Here is a 16479-nt window from a genome sequence, read left to right as displayed (position 1 = left end):
TGTTGAGGACCCCCTCATGTAGCAGGGCCCAGCAAGAGCACACACTAGGTCCAGCCCGCGTGGGCTCAGCCACCGCAGGTCACCATCCACAGCTCAGCAAGAAGGCCATGGGGAGGCTCCTGGTTGCCAAAAGCAAACGGGCCGCCCAGGGAAGTTTTGCTGTGGGTCACACCCGCTTCTGGACGGCTGCCAATCTTCCTGCCAGAAACCGCAGGCCCGCTGAAGCCGCCTGGAGTCCGGACCACGGGGCTTAGGAGGACTTGGGTCAGCTCTGCAAAGGGGGTGTCTGTGGAGCACTTTCTGGATCTACAGCACCCCCTCTACTGCCAGGGTTGGCCAGGGGGTCTGGGGCAGGGCTCCAGCGGCTCCAGCAGCAGCTTGGGTAGGCCCTTTGGGGCTGGGAGGAGCTACAGAGGCCCCTGCCAGCCTGTCACAGGCTCTCGGCATTGGCACTGGCTCTGACTTTCACACGCACGCACACACACACACACACACACGCGCGCACACACACATACTGGCAAGCACCCTCTTGGTGGCCTCGGAGGTCTCACCTCCAGGTAAATGGGCTCATCAGTGGGAAGATGAGGATGGGAGAGAAGCAGGGCTACAAAGGCCAGCGTGTGTGTGTGCATGCGTGTATGTGTGTGTGTGTGTGTGTGTGTGCGTGCCTGGGAGTGACCTCACAGCCGCCGGAACATAAAGACTTACAGGTCCTGCCTCCGAGGCTCAAAGCTGGCTCCGTGGGGGACACAGTGACATGAGAGGCACATTTCAGACCCACCTCCTCGCCTTCTCCCTCCTCTGTCTCCTCTCCAAGGTAAGGGGGCCCTGGGCCCCGAAATGTACTGCTGGCTTCCTTGGTGTGGTGGGGGAGATGTGAAATCACAGCCAAGGACCCCCTGGAAGAATTCCTGTGGGCCTCCTCTGTTGGGGCTCAGCTGAGCTTCTCTCCCTGATGCCCAGAGAGCTGCTTCCCTCTGGCCAAGTCTGCTGTGTGACCTCAGGCAAATCCCTTCCCCTCTCTGAGTCTTAGCTCCTTCCTCAGTTAAATGGGTATAATGTTCATGAGGCCTTTGGGAAGGTCATTTATCATAGTTCATCTCCAGGGCCGAGCACAGGACCTGGAATATGACAAATGTTTAAGAGAGGACTTTCATGATTACCAATCCCTGAAGTCCCTCTGCAAACAGAAGTGGGTCCCCTCATTATAAACGGGGAGCCTCAAGAGGGGGCCTGCTTTGTCTAACTAGGAGCTAGGATTTGAATGGATGTTGGGTGCCTAGCCCATTGGAAGTTTCATACACAGGCATTAATGCTGTCGGGCCCTCAGGCAGTGAGTGGCCTGCTGACCCTAGCTGGAGGGGGTAGGGAGACAGCTCTAGAGAATAAAGACCTTCTCCTGTGGGATATTTTCAAAGGGCTTGTGGAACATCCACCTTGCCTAACATGCCCAACAACCTCATCAGGAATGATTATTTCCTGTTTTCAGTCAAGCAAGGCTCAGAGAGGGTAAGCAACTTGCTTGAAACCACACAGCATCAAAGCAATAGAGGAGACAGAGGCCAGGACTGGCCTGGGTGTGAGGAGAGGGGACTGCAGTCTGTATCTCTCCACCTCCAACCTGGACCGAGGCCACAGTTGCTGAGCCTGCCATCACCTTAGCAAATGCCAAGTTCCCGGTGTCATGGGGATTGGCCCTGCTGCAAGCTATGATCTCACTATATTTTCATGCTCTTTTGAGAATTGCAGGCAGGAACGCCTCTCTCCTGGATCCAGGCAGTGGTTGGGGGAAGGCTGAGAACCCTGCTGGCATCCTAACCTTGCTTTTTGTTCTTCCAAACCGGGATGGTCAGGACATGATGCCAGGAAGGGTAGCATGGGTAGGGGGAGCTGGGGACTTGGGGTTCTGGGCCTGGGATCAAACGAAAGGCCAAAATGAAGCAGTCCTAGACTCACTGTTCTCTCCCCCAGCCCTCCATTCTTCCCAGGCCCCAGGGAGCCAGGCAACATCCCACTCAGAACGCAGGGACTTAGTCATCACACACATGAAATCCTCAGAGAGAGAATTTCAAGTCTCGCAGGCAGGTTGTGAGCTCCTGAGCTCAGGCCTGTGGACAGAGACAGGTAGTAGAGACCTGGAAACAAGCCAGGCCACATTGACCAGAAGTTGGCCATGACCTCATTAAAACCCTGATTCCAAGATAGATGGTCTCCACCTCATTTTACTTAGGAGGAAACTGCTCCCTCTCAGTGCAGCAGTGAAGTGTCCAAGGCCACACAGCGTGTCAGTGGTAGAACTTGGATCTCAACTCTTGCTTGGAAGATTCCCTGTCCAGGGCTCTTGCGCAGCTGGGGACCACAGCAAAGGAAGGTCTGGGACAACCAAGTGTGACGAGGCAGCTTGAACATGGGAATGGGCTGGTTGGAAAGGGTGTAGAGATAGAGACTAGACAGGACCTCTCCCTCCTTGGCTGTGCTGAAACACCCTCCCTGACTTGTCCCCATCCCTCTTGAACAAACAGTTAGTTGACGCAGAGGCTAAGCTGGCATCAGAGCCATAGGTGACAAGAGGTGGGTGTGGTTAAGAGCCTGGTCTTGGATGCATATGAACCTTGATTCTGTTCCTGATCTACCTGTTATTGGTGATGTCGCTATACTGCTTTAAGCTTCAGTTTCCCTGTCTTTAAAATGGGTATAATGCTGGACTTCCCTGGCAGTACAGTGATTAAAACTGCGTGTTTCCTCTGCAGGGAGCACGGGTTCAATCCCTGGTCGGGGAACTAAGATCCCATACGCCACATGGTACAGCCAAAATAAATAAATAAAATGGGCATAATGCTGTAGCTCCCACTGGAGGGTTAAACTAGCACATTACAGAGCTCAGCGCATGGTGTGCCCGTGGTGAATGACAGTCACGGGCATCGGTGTCATCAGGTCCCTCCTGTAGATCCAGCCCTGTCAAGCTTGCCCTGTAGACAGCCCAAAGTGAGAACCCAGGTGCAAAGCACACAGCTTATGTCCTGGCACCTCTGCTTTCAGGAGGAAAGGACCCAAGAGCCAGTTCTGGTCAAAAGCCTACCCCTCACCCTGCTTATTTCCCACCAACTCAGGGAGCTCAGCCTCTGAGGGTTTAGAAGGGAAACCCAAAGTCCAGCTGATTGTTTCTCAGGTCAGTGCCGTGTGGATCACATCTGGATTTATGAAAATGCAGATTCAGAGTCATAAGGAAGGGCCCTGGATGCTGCATGACTAACAAGCTTCCCGGTGCTGCTGCTGCCGGTCCAGACCTCACTTTGAAGGGTGAGGCTAGACCATCCTCTCTAGAATCTGGTGTCACCCAGTCTCCTGCTTGAAATGCCTGCGGAGATGGGAACTCGTCCTCTGGCAAGGCTCCAGGCACACAGTTGCACACTCACATCTAATGTTACCAGTGCCATCGTAGATGGGCCCTGTCATTGCTTCCTGGTCTGTGACCCACCCTCCCACACACACACAGGTCTGCCAGTTTGGAACGGCCCCTAGTGGCCACGGTGGGAACTGCAGGCCATAGAGAGGTTTGCAGGACTAGGAGTCCTAAGGGTGGGAAAGGTAGGGATTAGGGCAGAGAGGTCATTGCCTGCTTTGGGGCCACACACAGGACTTAGGAGGTTATTAATTTCACCTTCCAAAACTGCATCCAATTCTTCAATCCTCTACACAAAACCCTCCAGACTTCCAAGGGCCCTCAGGTGGGGTGGGTCACTAGTAACACCTTGAATTATGCATGGCCCTCGGTCCCTACCTTCCAATGGACATATGGGGAACCTAGAGTATCTGGTTTCTGGTTTGGTTGTTTCTCGGTCCTAAGTGAGGAGGGGCAGTCAGGACACTTGGGTTGATACCTTGAGCCTGCCCCTGGGGGTGGGACCCTGGCTGGGGCTTTTCCCTGTTACAGGAAGTCTACACCCACTCTGGGTCTGTGGGTCTTCAGTGGGGAAGCACACTCCCAGCCAAGTAGCTAACCCACGGGGACTGTGTCTCTTCCTCTCTCTGGAACTCAGTCTCCCCATCTTTATATGGCGGGGAGAAGGGTTAGAGTGGAGGTGAGGTACCAGTAACCTAGCTGTGCGTCAAACACCCCTGGATGGCTCGTTAAAAACAGATTCCAGGGCTGGGCCTCTGGAAGCTCTGAATTGATAAGTCCCACAGGAGGCCAAGTTTTCCTGGCTTATTTGAGGCTCATCTGGAAACATATTCTAGATTGTTCCAAAGATCAAAAACATCCATGATACTGTTTGATTTATTCAGTCCTCAGGATAAATATCCACAGTCCTCCTGCTAGAAAACGTATAGTACCCTGTCATTTTAATCCTCTGTTCTGTTGGTTTTGCCTCTGTAAGTTCCCAGAAGGCAGAGGCTAAGCCCGCTATTATAATTCACATACCAGTCATCATAGCTAAATGCATGGAGCATCTCCTGCATGGCAGGCTGTGAACTAAAAGTTTTATATGCCTCATTTCATGTACTCCTCAAAACAATCCTCTGAGTTATATATTATTGCCCCCTCTTCACAGATGAGGCAGTTGAGGCTCAGAGAACTTAAGTAACTTGCCCAAGGCTGCTCCGCTAATAAGCGACAGAGTTAAGACAGGAATTCTAATCCAGAGCCCTTGCTCATGACCACAATGCCATGCTATCTCATACAGAGTGACGTGGGGGTGCTGGGGTTCAAGGCCAGGTCTATGTCACTCCGGGGCCAAGGTGTGATGCTACACTGCACAGCCTGGCAGAGAAGGAGTCAGTCGTGAGGGTCTCACTGCCCACCTTGAATGACCTTGGCTGAGGGAGGTCTCTGTCTCTGCAGGTGTGTGCCCAGCTGTGCCCCACACCATGTGCCTGTCCCTGGCCACCACCCCGATGCCCACCGGGGGTGCCCCTGGTGCTGGACGGCTGCAACTGCTGCCGGGTATGTGCGCGGCGGCTGGGGGAGCCCTGCGACCATCTCCACGTCTGTGACCCCAGCCAGGGCCTGGTCTGCCAGCCCGGGGCGGGCCCTGGAGGCCGGGGGGCCGTGTGCCTCTGTAAGCAGGTTTGCGGGTCTGGTGGAGGGGGTGATGGGGAGGGGGTCAAGGACTTCAGGTCCTGAGTCCAGGAGAAGTCGTCTTCATTCCCAGCCAAACCTGGTGACACAAGGTTCCCTAAGCCCGCTCCTCACTTCTTTTCTTTTGTCTTTGCTCAGATCACACCCATCACCCAAACAGCCTACCTCCCTTCTTATCCATCCAGATCTAGCCATCTTTCAAAGCCGAGCGCAAACACCTCCTCCCCTGATCAGCCCTCCCAGATTCTTCAAACCAGAGGTCACCACCCTTTCTCAGAACCCTCACGACACTCTTGGGAAAATGAAAGGGCAGCTCTCTATTTCAGGCGTAAGGTGTATCAGGCCCTGCACTAAGCACTTACCTCCTAAGTCACACGATCCTCACAATAATCTCTGCGGTAAGTACTTTCAGACCATTTTATAGATGAGGAAACTGAGGTTCCGTAATACTAACAGACATGTTTAACGTTACACAGCTGGGGGCTGGGTCAAACAGGCTCTGAAGCAGCATTCCGTTCTGTCTTTTTCTGGGGTTGGGAGCCCTTGAACCTGTGAACCCTGAGTTTGCTATTTCCTAGCAACCTTGAGCATGTTACACCTCCCACCACTCTACCCTTGTGCCCTCCGCGTGGGCTTTAGGTCAGGGTTTCTCAACTTTGCTCCCGGGTCATTTGGGACTGAGTAATTCTCTGCTGTGGGATGCGGTTCTGTGCATGATAGGAATGAAGGCAGCATCCCTCGTCTCTACCTGCTGGATGCCAGTAGCACCCCAAACAGCAAGTCGTGACCATCTCCCTTCACATGTTGCCTAGGGAGAAAAATCGCCCCCAGTGGAGAACCACTGCTTTAGAGAAATAGAAAGGGGTGGGGACTGTTCTGTGCTCTATTTTTCTTTTTAAATAAGCCTTACAGAGCACTTTACCGTTCCCATCTTTGTACATGTAGCACTTTAAAAAAAGAATGGGAGAGAGAAAGGAAGAAAGGCTCATGAATCACTGACAATGAATCCATCTATAGGAAAAAAAAAACTTGTTAAAAAGAAAAACACAACTTACAGGGACTTCCCTGGTGGTTCAGCGGCTCAGCCTCCACACTCCCAACGCAGGAGGCCTGGGTTCGATCCCTGGTCAGGGAATTAGATCCCAAATGCCACAACTAAAATGATCCCACATGCCACAACGAAGATGGAAGACCCCATGTGTTGCAACTAAGACCCAACACGGCCAAACGAATTTTTTTTTTTAAAAAGGACTTATAGACATAAAATTATCAATGGTAAATCCCTGTTAAATACTTTTTTATGATAAGGGGAGTATAATAATGAGAAAGGGGTGATGTCTCTTATAAACTTAGAGATGATTGGTAATAAAAATGTACCTACAAATGTGGTTGCCCAAAGGAGAGGGGTCGGGGAGGGAAGGACTGAGAGTTTGGGATTAGCAGCTGTGAACTATTATAAATAAAATGGACAGGATGGGGGTTCAGGCTGGAGGGGACACATGTATGCCTATGGCTGGCTCATGGTGATGTGTGGCAAAAACCATCCCAATATTGTAAAGTAATTATCCTCCAATTAAAATTTTAAAAAAGATGACCAACAAAAAAGGTCCTACTGTACAGCAACTGTATAGCACAGGGAACTATATTGGATTCCCTATAGGTACACCACAGTGTAAAAGAATGTAAAAAATGTCTTTATGTGTATGACTGAGTCACTTTGCTATACAGCAGAGATTGGCACAGCATTGTAAATCAAATATACTTCCATTTAAAAAATCAAATAAATATCACCTATGAAGGGAGAAAAAAATGTACCTAAAGAAAAAACTCAGAAAAGCAACACTTAGCTTATCAGGCTGTTATCTAGAGAAGCCATCACACATGTCAAGCACTTGGCAAAATTTGTTTATTGAACACATGCCTAGCACTTACCTAGAGTTTCAAAATATCACCTCATTTAACCTCTCAACAACCATATGAAGTAGCTCCTAATGTCATCCCCATTTTGTAAATGGAAAAAAGAGGCCCAGAGAGGTTAAGTAATTTGCCCAAGGTCACACAGCTCAAAAGTGGCTGAGCTGGGATTTGAACACAGGGAGCTGACTCCACAATCTTTGTTTCTTTCACTCTACTGTCTGCCGCTCAGTATATGACTAGTTACTGTCACTAAATTTATTATGGGGCTTTTCTTATTCCACCTTGATTCAGACTTTGAATACCTGGAGGCCAAAAATTTGGTCCTTGCTCCTTCCTGCAACTTCCAGCTCTGGTTGGGTGACACCAAATGTGTCTCATGAATGTGTAATGAATTACAGGTGCTCGTGAGTGTGTAATGATTGGAACTGAGTGGAGGCTGGGAGCTGGGGAAGCCTCAGCCGAGGCAGAACTAAGACGGCACAGAGACTGAACCTGGGTCTTGGCTCTGGAGGGAACATGTTGGCCCAAATCTCTCCTCTCACCCACTAGCTGGACAGCCCCTCTCTCGGGGACTGCCTCTGAGCTGTGTGCATGTTCAGTGTGGCTTGCTTTCTTTTAAGATTTTTTTTTTTTTTGATGTGGACCATTTTAAGTCTTTATTGAGTTTGTTACTGTATTGTTTCTGTTTTATGCTTTGGTTTTTTGACATTGAGGCAAGTGGAATCTTAGCTCCCCAACCAGGGATCGAACCCACAACCCTGCTTTGGAAGGCTAAGTCTTAACCACTGGAGCACCAGGGAAGCCCTTCTCCCTCACTTTAAAAGCAGAGCTTCCCCGGCTCAGCCAAGGGCAACTCCATCTTTTTTCCGTGGCTCAGCCTCAAATTCTGGAGTCATCCTTGACTTCTCTCTCATCTTTTTCCACATCCCACTCACTCCCCACCAGTAAATCCTTCACAATATTTCCACCGGGCCTGATCCCCACCGTAACTCATCTGGATTTTGCAGAGACCCCTTAACTGTCTCCCTGCTTCCGTCCTTGGTCCCTAGTCTGTTCTCAACACAGCAGACTGAGGGCTCCTTTAAATACGTAAATCAGATCACAGGTCAAGTCCCTCCTCTGCCTAAAAGCCTCCCATAGCCTCCCATCTTCTCAGAGTAAGAGCCAAAGCCCTCTCAGCAGGCAACAAGGACCCTGCTCCTGTTTCTCTCTGACCCGTCTAACTCCCTCCTGCCCTCTGCTCCATCCTCACTGGCCTCCCAGATACCCCAGGCACGCTCCCACCTCAGGGCCTTTGCACAGGCTGTTCCTGCTACCGGCATTCTTTTCCCCAGATTTCTGCATGGCAAGTTCTCTCTCCTCCTTCACATCTTTACCCAAACATCACTTTCTCAGTAAGGCCTTCCCTGATCACCATATTGAAAAATTACAACCCTGCTCTACTCCTCAAACCTGCCCTCCTTTATTTTTTGAGCACTAATCGACATCTAACATCACAAACTCAACTTTGTTTCTTGTGTTTGTTTCCACTAGAGCGAAAGCTCCAGTGAAGGCAGGATTTTGGCTGGTTTTAGTCACTGCTATGTCACAAGTTGCCTAGAGCAATGTCTGGCACATAGTAGGCACTCAGTAAATAATTGTTGAGTGCATAAACAATAATGACAGTTCTGGTGGGGCTTGTGTGAAGGTACCATTTGGTGGGGTAATGGTGCAGTGAAAGTAAAAGTGAAGTCACTCAGTCGTGTCCGACTCTTTACGACCCCATGGACTGTAGCCTACCAAGCTCCTCCCTCCATGGGATTCTCCAGGCAAGAGTACTGGAGTGGGTTGCCATTTCCTTCTCCAGGGGATCTTCCTGACCCAGGGATCGAACCCAGGTCTCCTGCATTCCAGGCAGACGCTTTAACCTCTGAGCCACCAGGGAAGCCCTAATGGTGCAGTAACAGGCACCATTTATGGAGCATGTACTATGAACAAGTCCTTTATATACATGATTTCACTTTATCCTTAATAATGAGGTGTTATCACTATTTTGAGGGTGAACGAACTGGGGCTCAGAGAGGTTAAGTCACCTGCCTAAGGTCCTACAATGTACAAGTGTGTGCATGCTAAATTGCTTCAGTCGTGTCAGATTCTTTCAACTCCATGGACTGTAAACCCCCAGGCTCCTCTCTCTATGGGATTCTCCAGGTAAGAATACTGGAGTGGGTTGCCATTTCCTTCTCCAGGGGATCTTCCCAATCCAGGGATCAAACTCGCATCAAAATCGCATCTCTTATGTCTCCTGCACTGGCAGGCAGGTTCTTTACTAATATGCAAGTGGCTGCGGGTACAAACAAACAAACACAAATCCTTGGTGTTCCTTCTCCTGCCAGGGACTCTCAGAGAGAAAGGGATGCAGAAATTACCAGATGACAAGATTATGCCCTGAAGTTATTTGGGGGAAGCTGCTGGACAAGGAGACCATTGGAGAGAGCCCAGAAGGAGAAGGGTTTTATACGTGTGTATAGGTGTGGGTCCACGGGGTCGCAAAGAGTCGGACACGACTGAGCGACCTTACTTTCACTTTCATAGGTGTGGGGGTCTCACAGCAAGTACATTTGGAGGTGCCTCATGGTGTCTGGGACCATGCACATGACGCACACAGATCCCAGGGTGGAGACTGCTGCCCAGGGATCATAACCCCCCCACCCCCACCCCAATCAGCTTTGAACTGGAGGACCCAGGAGAGATGCCAGGAAACCTTGCTAAAGTTATTATCCCCTGGGATTTGAACCAGGTCTCTGTGCCTCTAAAATTCCCGCATGTATGTGGACCTATTTGAGGTTTTTCTCAGCAGACCTGGGAAAAGCAGCTTCCCATGAGTCTTGTCTCCCAGATCCAGCTGAAGTGCCACCCACATATCCAGGAAACCCTCCTTTCTCTGCACTTCCTGAGTGGCTCACAGACACCTCTGCAGGGCTCTCAATTTATTCTGTCTTGGAGATGCAGCGTCCACATCTGTGCCCTGCACTGACCCTTGAGTCCCCCTGGGTAAGGACTGGCTCTCAGTCCTGTCTGGGAGCACAGTGGGTGGTACCCAGGAAGGGCGCAGTGTATCTGAAAGGAATAAGGAATCAGGACTATTTTATCAGTGTCTCTCATGTGCTGAGTCTTGTGCCAGGCATTCATTCCAGGGGCATTTCCTGTGGTTCTGTGTGTCCCATCCATGCTCTGAGCTGGCACAGGAGATGCCAGGATGAACACTCTCAGCCCCAGCCCTCAAGGAGTTCATGGCCAGTGGAGGAAGAGGCTGTGATGCCCATAATATTTGAGGGCTTCCTCCAAAGAGTGTTTCTTGAATTCCTAACCCTGTGTTAGATGTGTCCCTGAAGGTTCTAATCACTGTTCTCATCGTTGCTATTGTTAAAGTGATTTAGAGAAGTTTAGTCACTTACCCCAAGTCACACAGCTAGCAAGTTAAGCCCTGACCTGATGGTGGTAACTGTAACACAGCAGATGGACAAGGAAAGTTTGTGGCATGAAATCTCCATGCGTATATAATAGTCATAATATTTTATGTTTATATTAAATAATACATATTATTAATTCTATTATATATGGGCTTCCCAGGTGATGCTAGTGGTATAGAATCTGCCTGCCAATGCAGCAGACACAAGAGACCCCGGTTCCATCCCTGGGTTGGGACGATCCCCTGGAGAAGGAATTGGCAACCCACTCCAGTATTCTTGTCTGGAAAAATCCCATGGACAGAGGAGCCTGGCAGGCTACAGTCCATAGAGTTGCAAAGAGTCGGACACGACTGAGCACTTGTCAGCAATACATTAATATTTATATTATTAATAATATATAATAATTTATACTAATAACAACAACAGAGCAGCTAGGATCTACTGAAGGTCTCCTTCATGTTGTATTCATTACAAACACCATTCATTTATAGTCTATATCACACTTAAATAAGTACCATTATAACCCACTTTGGGCTTCCCTTGTGGCTCAGCTGGTAAAGAATTCGTCTCTGATGCGAGAGACCTGGGTTCAATCCCTGGTTTGGGAAGATCCCCTGGAGAAGGGAACGGCTACCCACTCCAGTATTCTGGCCTGGAGAATTCTATGGACTATACAGTCCATGGGGTCACCGCAAAGAGTCAGACACGACTGTGCGCCTTTCACTTCACTTCATAACCCACTTTGCAGGTGAGGAAACTAAAAGCGGAAGTAGAATCGCTTGGCCAAGGTCCACAGCTAGCAAACAAGCTGGAACCAGGCCAGTCTTCCTGCAAGCCTGTTCCAGGAAGCAGCCTGGCACGCTGTCTTCCTGCGGGTGACAGGACAGGACCGCTCTGATTGGGGGTGGGCTGGGGTGGAGGAGGGGCGGAGCCCCCTGCAGCGCTCAGTTTCCCCAAGGGCTCTGCGTCCCCAGCGCCTCCAGACCAGCTCCGCAGAGAGGACCCGGCGGAGGAGGCGGCGGGCGCAGCCCTGTCCAGGGAAAAGTTGGGGGGTCGCCGATGGAGGTCCGATTTCTCCTCCGCAGGGGGAGAAGATGACGGCAGCTGCGAGGTGAACGGCCGCCTCTACCGGGACGGGGAGACCTTTCAGCCTCACTGCAGGCTCCGCTGCCGCTGCGAGGACGGCGGCTTTACTTGTGTGCCCCTTTGCAGCGAGGACGTGCGGCTCCCCAGCTGGGACTGTCCGCACCCCAGGAGGGTGGAGGTCCCGGGCAAGTGCTGCCCTGAATGGGTGTGCGACCAGGGAGTGGGGCTGGGAGTCCAGCCCCTCCCAGCCCAAGGTGAGTGCCGGGCTGGTCCAGGGCTGTTTGGAGTGGTGGAGGGAGGGCGATGGGCGGGGGATGGGGGTGGGGTAGGAATGGGGGAGGGGGAGGGGTTGTGGAGGGGCGGGGCGGAGCCTCTTAGGTACCAGGACAACTGGATACATCAAAGCCAAGGTTATACTGACAAAAGCTAGGAGGGGCAGGTGGCTAAGGGGACTCTTAGGAAAATGGAACTGACCAAACAAGATGCAGAGGTGCAAGTATATGATTTTAAATAACAAACAATTAAAAATAAAAATTGGTGGCAGAGTAGAGAGAGGAAAAGAGGGTTAGGACACTTGAACCAAGTTCTCACATTTCACAGCAGAGGTATAATATAGAGGTATATTATTATAATATAGATTGTCATTATACTGACATGGATACATATTAATATAACACAGTTTAAATATTATATAATATTATTAATATGTCATTATTGGGGTTTATTAAAAGAGGAATTCTAAACTGAATGGGGCAAGGTGGTTGCCTCCAGAATGTGGGCCTAGGGGTCGGCAGGAAAGACAGTGACCTCAGCCTGTAAACTCTTGAGTTTGAGAGATTATGTTATGTATGGTAGGTCACTAGGATTTTTGTTTTTTAATTTTTCAAATTTATTTTTAATTAGGGGCAAATTGCTTTACAATGATGTGCTGGTTTCTGCTACACAACAATGCAAATCAGCCATAATTATACATATTGTCACTGCTGCTAAGTCGCTTCAGTCGTGTCCGACTCTGTGCGACCCCACAGACGGCAGCCCACCAGGCTCCCCCGTCCCTGGGATTCTCCAGGCAAGAACATTGGAGTGGGTTGCCATTTCCTTCTCCAATGCATGAAAGTGAAAAGGGAAAGTGAAGTCGCTCTGTCGTATCCGACTCTTCTCGACCCCATGGACTGCAGTCCACCAGGCTCCTCTGTCCATGGGAGTTTCCAGGCAAGAGTACTGGAGTGGGGTGCCATTGCCTTCTCCGCATATTGTCACTAGGGAAACTATTATTATTATTATATGAATATGATTTTTTAAGGCAACCGAAAAGACAGCATTGGTTGCATAGGAGATGGTGCCGCCGGAGAGGCAGTAGAATGAGGCAGCTTAAGCATGGAGGCTGCCTGAGTTCTAAGCCCAACTGTGTGACTCTGAGAAAATTGTTTAACTGCTCTGTCTCAGCTCCTCCAACTATGAGAATAAGCACATCCACCTCACAGAACTGTTGTGAAGCCTGGATGAGTAAATACAAGCGAAGCAGTTAGGACAGAGCCTGGCACACAGCACTCCAAGGCCTTAGCTGTTATCATCCCAACAATGGAATATGATACATCTGTTTAAATATTGGGTTGGCCAAAAATACCTTCAGGTTTCCCTTAAGTTGATGCAGACAAACCCGAAGGATCTTTTTGGCCAACCCAGTACACTGGTGAATGCCGATAGGTTTGCCTTACATGTAAAAAGCAGGCCAGGGCAATGTATATGTAATTTGAACTCCACTGTGTGTGTGCATATGTGTGTGTCTACAGCCATATGAACACATAGACATCCTACACACGTGTGGATAACACAAGGTGTATCAACCAGGCCACTAGTGACATTTGTCTTTGTTGTGAAAGGATGTCCTGTGCAGTGTAGGATGTTTAGCAGCATCTGTGCTAGACTTCTGTAGCCTCCACCCCTCACTTGTGACCAGTAAAACATGTCTCCAAACATTGACAAGTATCTTCCAGGGGGCAAAACGGTCCGCAGTTAAGAACCACGGGTTACAAAAGAACAGAGGAAGGACACAAAATATTAACAGAGCAGAGCAAGACTGGAGGAGGAGGAAAAGCTAGACCACGATGAACCCGCCACTCTGTTCCAGACCTGGCCTCTCCGTCACCAGCATCTCTGCCGCCAGGTCATGGGCAGCACCACACACAGGCCCCAACCTCCTCCCTACGATGCTACTTATCACAGGACTTGTGGAGGATACAGAAGTGAGACACTCGCCCTTTATTGGAGGACCGTCATGGTCAATCCCATCATAGCTGCCTGATAACCAATATTTCAGAAGTGCTGACAAGAACCAGGCACTGTTAAGCACTTCACATCCACTATTTTATTCATGCCTAACGATCAACTATTAGGAAATTTACATGGGAAGAAACCGAGATCCACAGAAGTTAAGCAACGTGACCCAGATTGCACCGCAAGCCAGTGGGTAGAGTTGGCTGCCAAACCTTGCCGAACTGACCCCCTCTCTCTCCCCCAGGATCCCAGTTTTCTGGCCTTGTCGCTCCCCCAGCCCCTGGCGTCCCCTGCCCGGAATGGAGCACTGCCTGGGGTCCCTGCTCGACCACCTGCGGCCTGGGCGTGGCCACCCGAGTGTCCAATCAGAACCGCTTCTGCCGCCTGGAGACCCAGCAACGCCTGTGCGTACTGGGGCCCTGCCCACCCGCCAGGGGCCACAGCCCAAGAAGCAGAGCCTTTTAGAGCAAGGCTGAGGATGGAGACGCTGTGTCAGCCGCTCTGCAGGCAGTCTGGGCTGCAGGCCACAGTCCGGCTTGGGTCTGCCATCCAGGCCCTGAAGGACAAGCGTATTCCCAAGCCAGCTGGTCCCTCTGGACCCTGAGATGCCGCGGGAAGCATGCCCTAGTTCCCTTCGCTCTCACTCACAGCCTAGGAGAATGGCCACGTTTCTTCTGAGCCATTCACAGCCTCTATCAAAGACACGCACAGAGCTTTTTCCAGGAGATGGGCAACCATCCCCCCTTAATCATTAGACTGAAGCAGGTGCTGGGCTGGATGGGCTATTTTTCTAGGGGTGCAGCGAAGAGGGGCACAGAGATTCTCAGCCTCCTGCTTCCTTTCCTGGAGTGAGGTAGGAACATCCCTGAACACGCGTCTGTGTGTCAGACTTGTGCTGAGAAAACCCTCCCTCCCCACCCTGGGCAGAATTCAGGGACTGAATTCTATGTAAATCACCCTGTCTTGAAGACAGTCAAACTGGGACCCTTAAATGTCCCTTAAAGGGACCCATCAAACCCAACTCGTATTAGTAAGAACTAACCGTTTTCACGACTCCGCAATGCACCAGGCCAAGCTACACATTATACAAGTCAGTGCTGGGAAACATTCTGGACTAGAGAAAAGCAGGGGAGGATGAAGAATGCCTCCCAGAAACCGGGGAACACGGCCTGAAATAAACCAACCCTCGTGTGAAATCCTGTTTGGAGTCGCAGGTTTTATTGTTTTGTTGTTGTCCAATTGCTCAGTTGTGTCCGACTGACTCTTTGCGACCCCATGGACCGCAGCAAGCCAGGCTCCCCTGTCCCTCGCCATCTCCCAGAGCCTGCCCAAGTGTAAAAGCAAACAAACAAAAATGCCACATACAAATGTCATGTCCTCTTCTGCAGTCTACCTGTATTTGTTTAAAAATAAAAACTGTGTTTTCATCGGAACCTCACCAGGACATTAGAATATATTCTTGGTATTTTACCAGAATTTCTTCTTATTAAACTAATCTGATTGAGGGATGATTCACACCCAGTTAAATGCACAGGTCTTAAGCGCATGGTTTCACGAGTCTTTACGAATATATGCACCTATATGACCACACCTCAGAAAAGGTGTAAAACATTTGCATCATCACAGAACGTTTCCTCTGAGGACTTCCCCAGTGGTCCAATGGTTAAGACCCTGAGCTACCAGTACAGGGAGCACAGGTTCGATCCCTGGCAGGGGAACCAAGATCCCACATGCCGTGTGGCACAGCCAAAGATTTTTAAAAAAGAAGAAAATTTCCCCTGGCCAGGTGATCCCCTCTACCCTCAAGGGCAACTGCTGTTCTGATTTCTATCATAGATGAAGTGTTGTTATGTTCTTGAACTTCATGTAGAGTCATACAGTAGGTATTCTTTAATGAAGGGCTTCATTCCCTCAATACCAGCCCTAAGGGTGGAGAGGCAGAGAGAAGGCAAAGCCCAGAAGCCAGGACCAGAAGGCGGAAGATGGACTCACAGCAGGGCTGTCTGCTGGGAGCGGAAGCCACCATGGAGATGCAGCCTTGATCCTAACAAAAGGCAGATGGAGATGGGGAGAGAGAACCCAGCTTCTGCTCTCTCCCAGCCCCCAATTCCCAGAAGTGCCTCCCATTGGTCAAACCTCCTGGGCAGACCAGGGAGCCCAGGAATGCAGTGCCCTGAGGTTCAAAGCTGAGCTGGGCGACAGGCGATCCCCAGCACACAGGTGGTCAGTGACCTGCTCCTCAGTATGTTGGCCTCCAGCACTTCAGTCGGGTACCACCTCCTTTGGGAACCCCAGTTTGAGAAATCACAGGCAGCTTTTGGAACCATTTAATCTTCACAAGATAGAACTAACTCTGATTCACAGATGAGGAAGCAGCTTGGAAGCATGATCTGTCCAAAAGCTGGTTTACAATTAGGTGGGATTTTAGTCCAAGCCAAGTTTATCTGACTTTTCAGGCTGGGCCTGTGGTCTCTCAGAGGCTGAGAGCTTTGGTGTGTCTGGTTCTATATGAGTAAATTCTGCACACATTACCCGGAACAAGTCTGATAACATGCTGAGAGCCAGGATGAGAACCATGGACCTTCACTGAACTATTCCTGCATATGGGGCTCTCTCCGCCAAGAGTGCTACCCACATAATTACATGTCACACTTGGGACATCCCTAA

The 16479-nt window shown here is 50.2% G+C and overlaps 1 protein-coding gene across 1 annotated transcript; it reads left to right on the top strand.

Annotated features, from left to right (window-relative positions):
• Positions 1-220: 220 nt before the first annotated feature.
• Positions 221-15250, top strand: CCN5 (cellular communication network factor 5). The gene is made up of 5 exons (XM_027558471.1): positions 221-557; positions 703-817; positions 4844-5060; positions 11535-11789; positions 14057-15250. The coding sequence occupies exons 2-5, from the start codon at positions 758-760 to the stop codon at positions 14275-14277; spliced, it is 753 nt and encodes a 250-aa protein (XP_027414272.1). The 5' UTR covers positions 221-557; positions 703-757; the 3' UTR covers positions 14278-15250.
• Positions 15251-16479: the final 1229 nt, after the last annotated feature.

This window comes from Bos indicus x Bos taurus, chromosome 13 (genome assembly GCF_003369695.1).
Source record: "Bos indicus x Bos taurus breed Angus x Brahman F1 hybrid chromosome 13, Bos_hybrid_MaternalHap_v2.0, whole genome shotgun sequence".
In the NCBI taxonomy this organism is placed as follows: domain Eukaryota; kingdom Metazoa; phylum Chordata; class Mammalia; order Artiodactyla; family Bovidae; genus Bos; species Bos indicus x Bos taurus.
The sequence above is the reverse complement of the archived record's forward strand: the minus strand, read 5'-3'. Positions and strand labels throughout refer to the sequence as shown.

Bases quoted from the DNA above. Each gene is read 5' to 3' on its own strand.
- CCN5 (XM_027558471.1), top strand. From the start codon at position 758: ATGAGAGGCACATTTCAGACCCACCTCCTCGCCTTCTCCCTCCTCTGT. The intron at 818-4,843 runs GTAAGGGGGCCC...CTGTCTCTGCAG, and splicing joins TCCTCTGTCTCCTCTCCAAG to GTGTGTGCCCAGCTGTGCCC. The intron at 11,790-14,056 runs GTGAGTGCCGGG...TCTCTCCCCCAG, and splicing joins CCAGCCCCTCCCAGCCCAAG to GATCCCAGTTTTCTGGCCTT.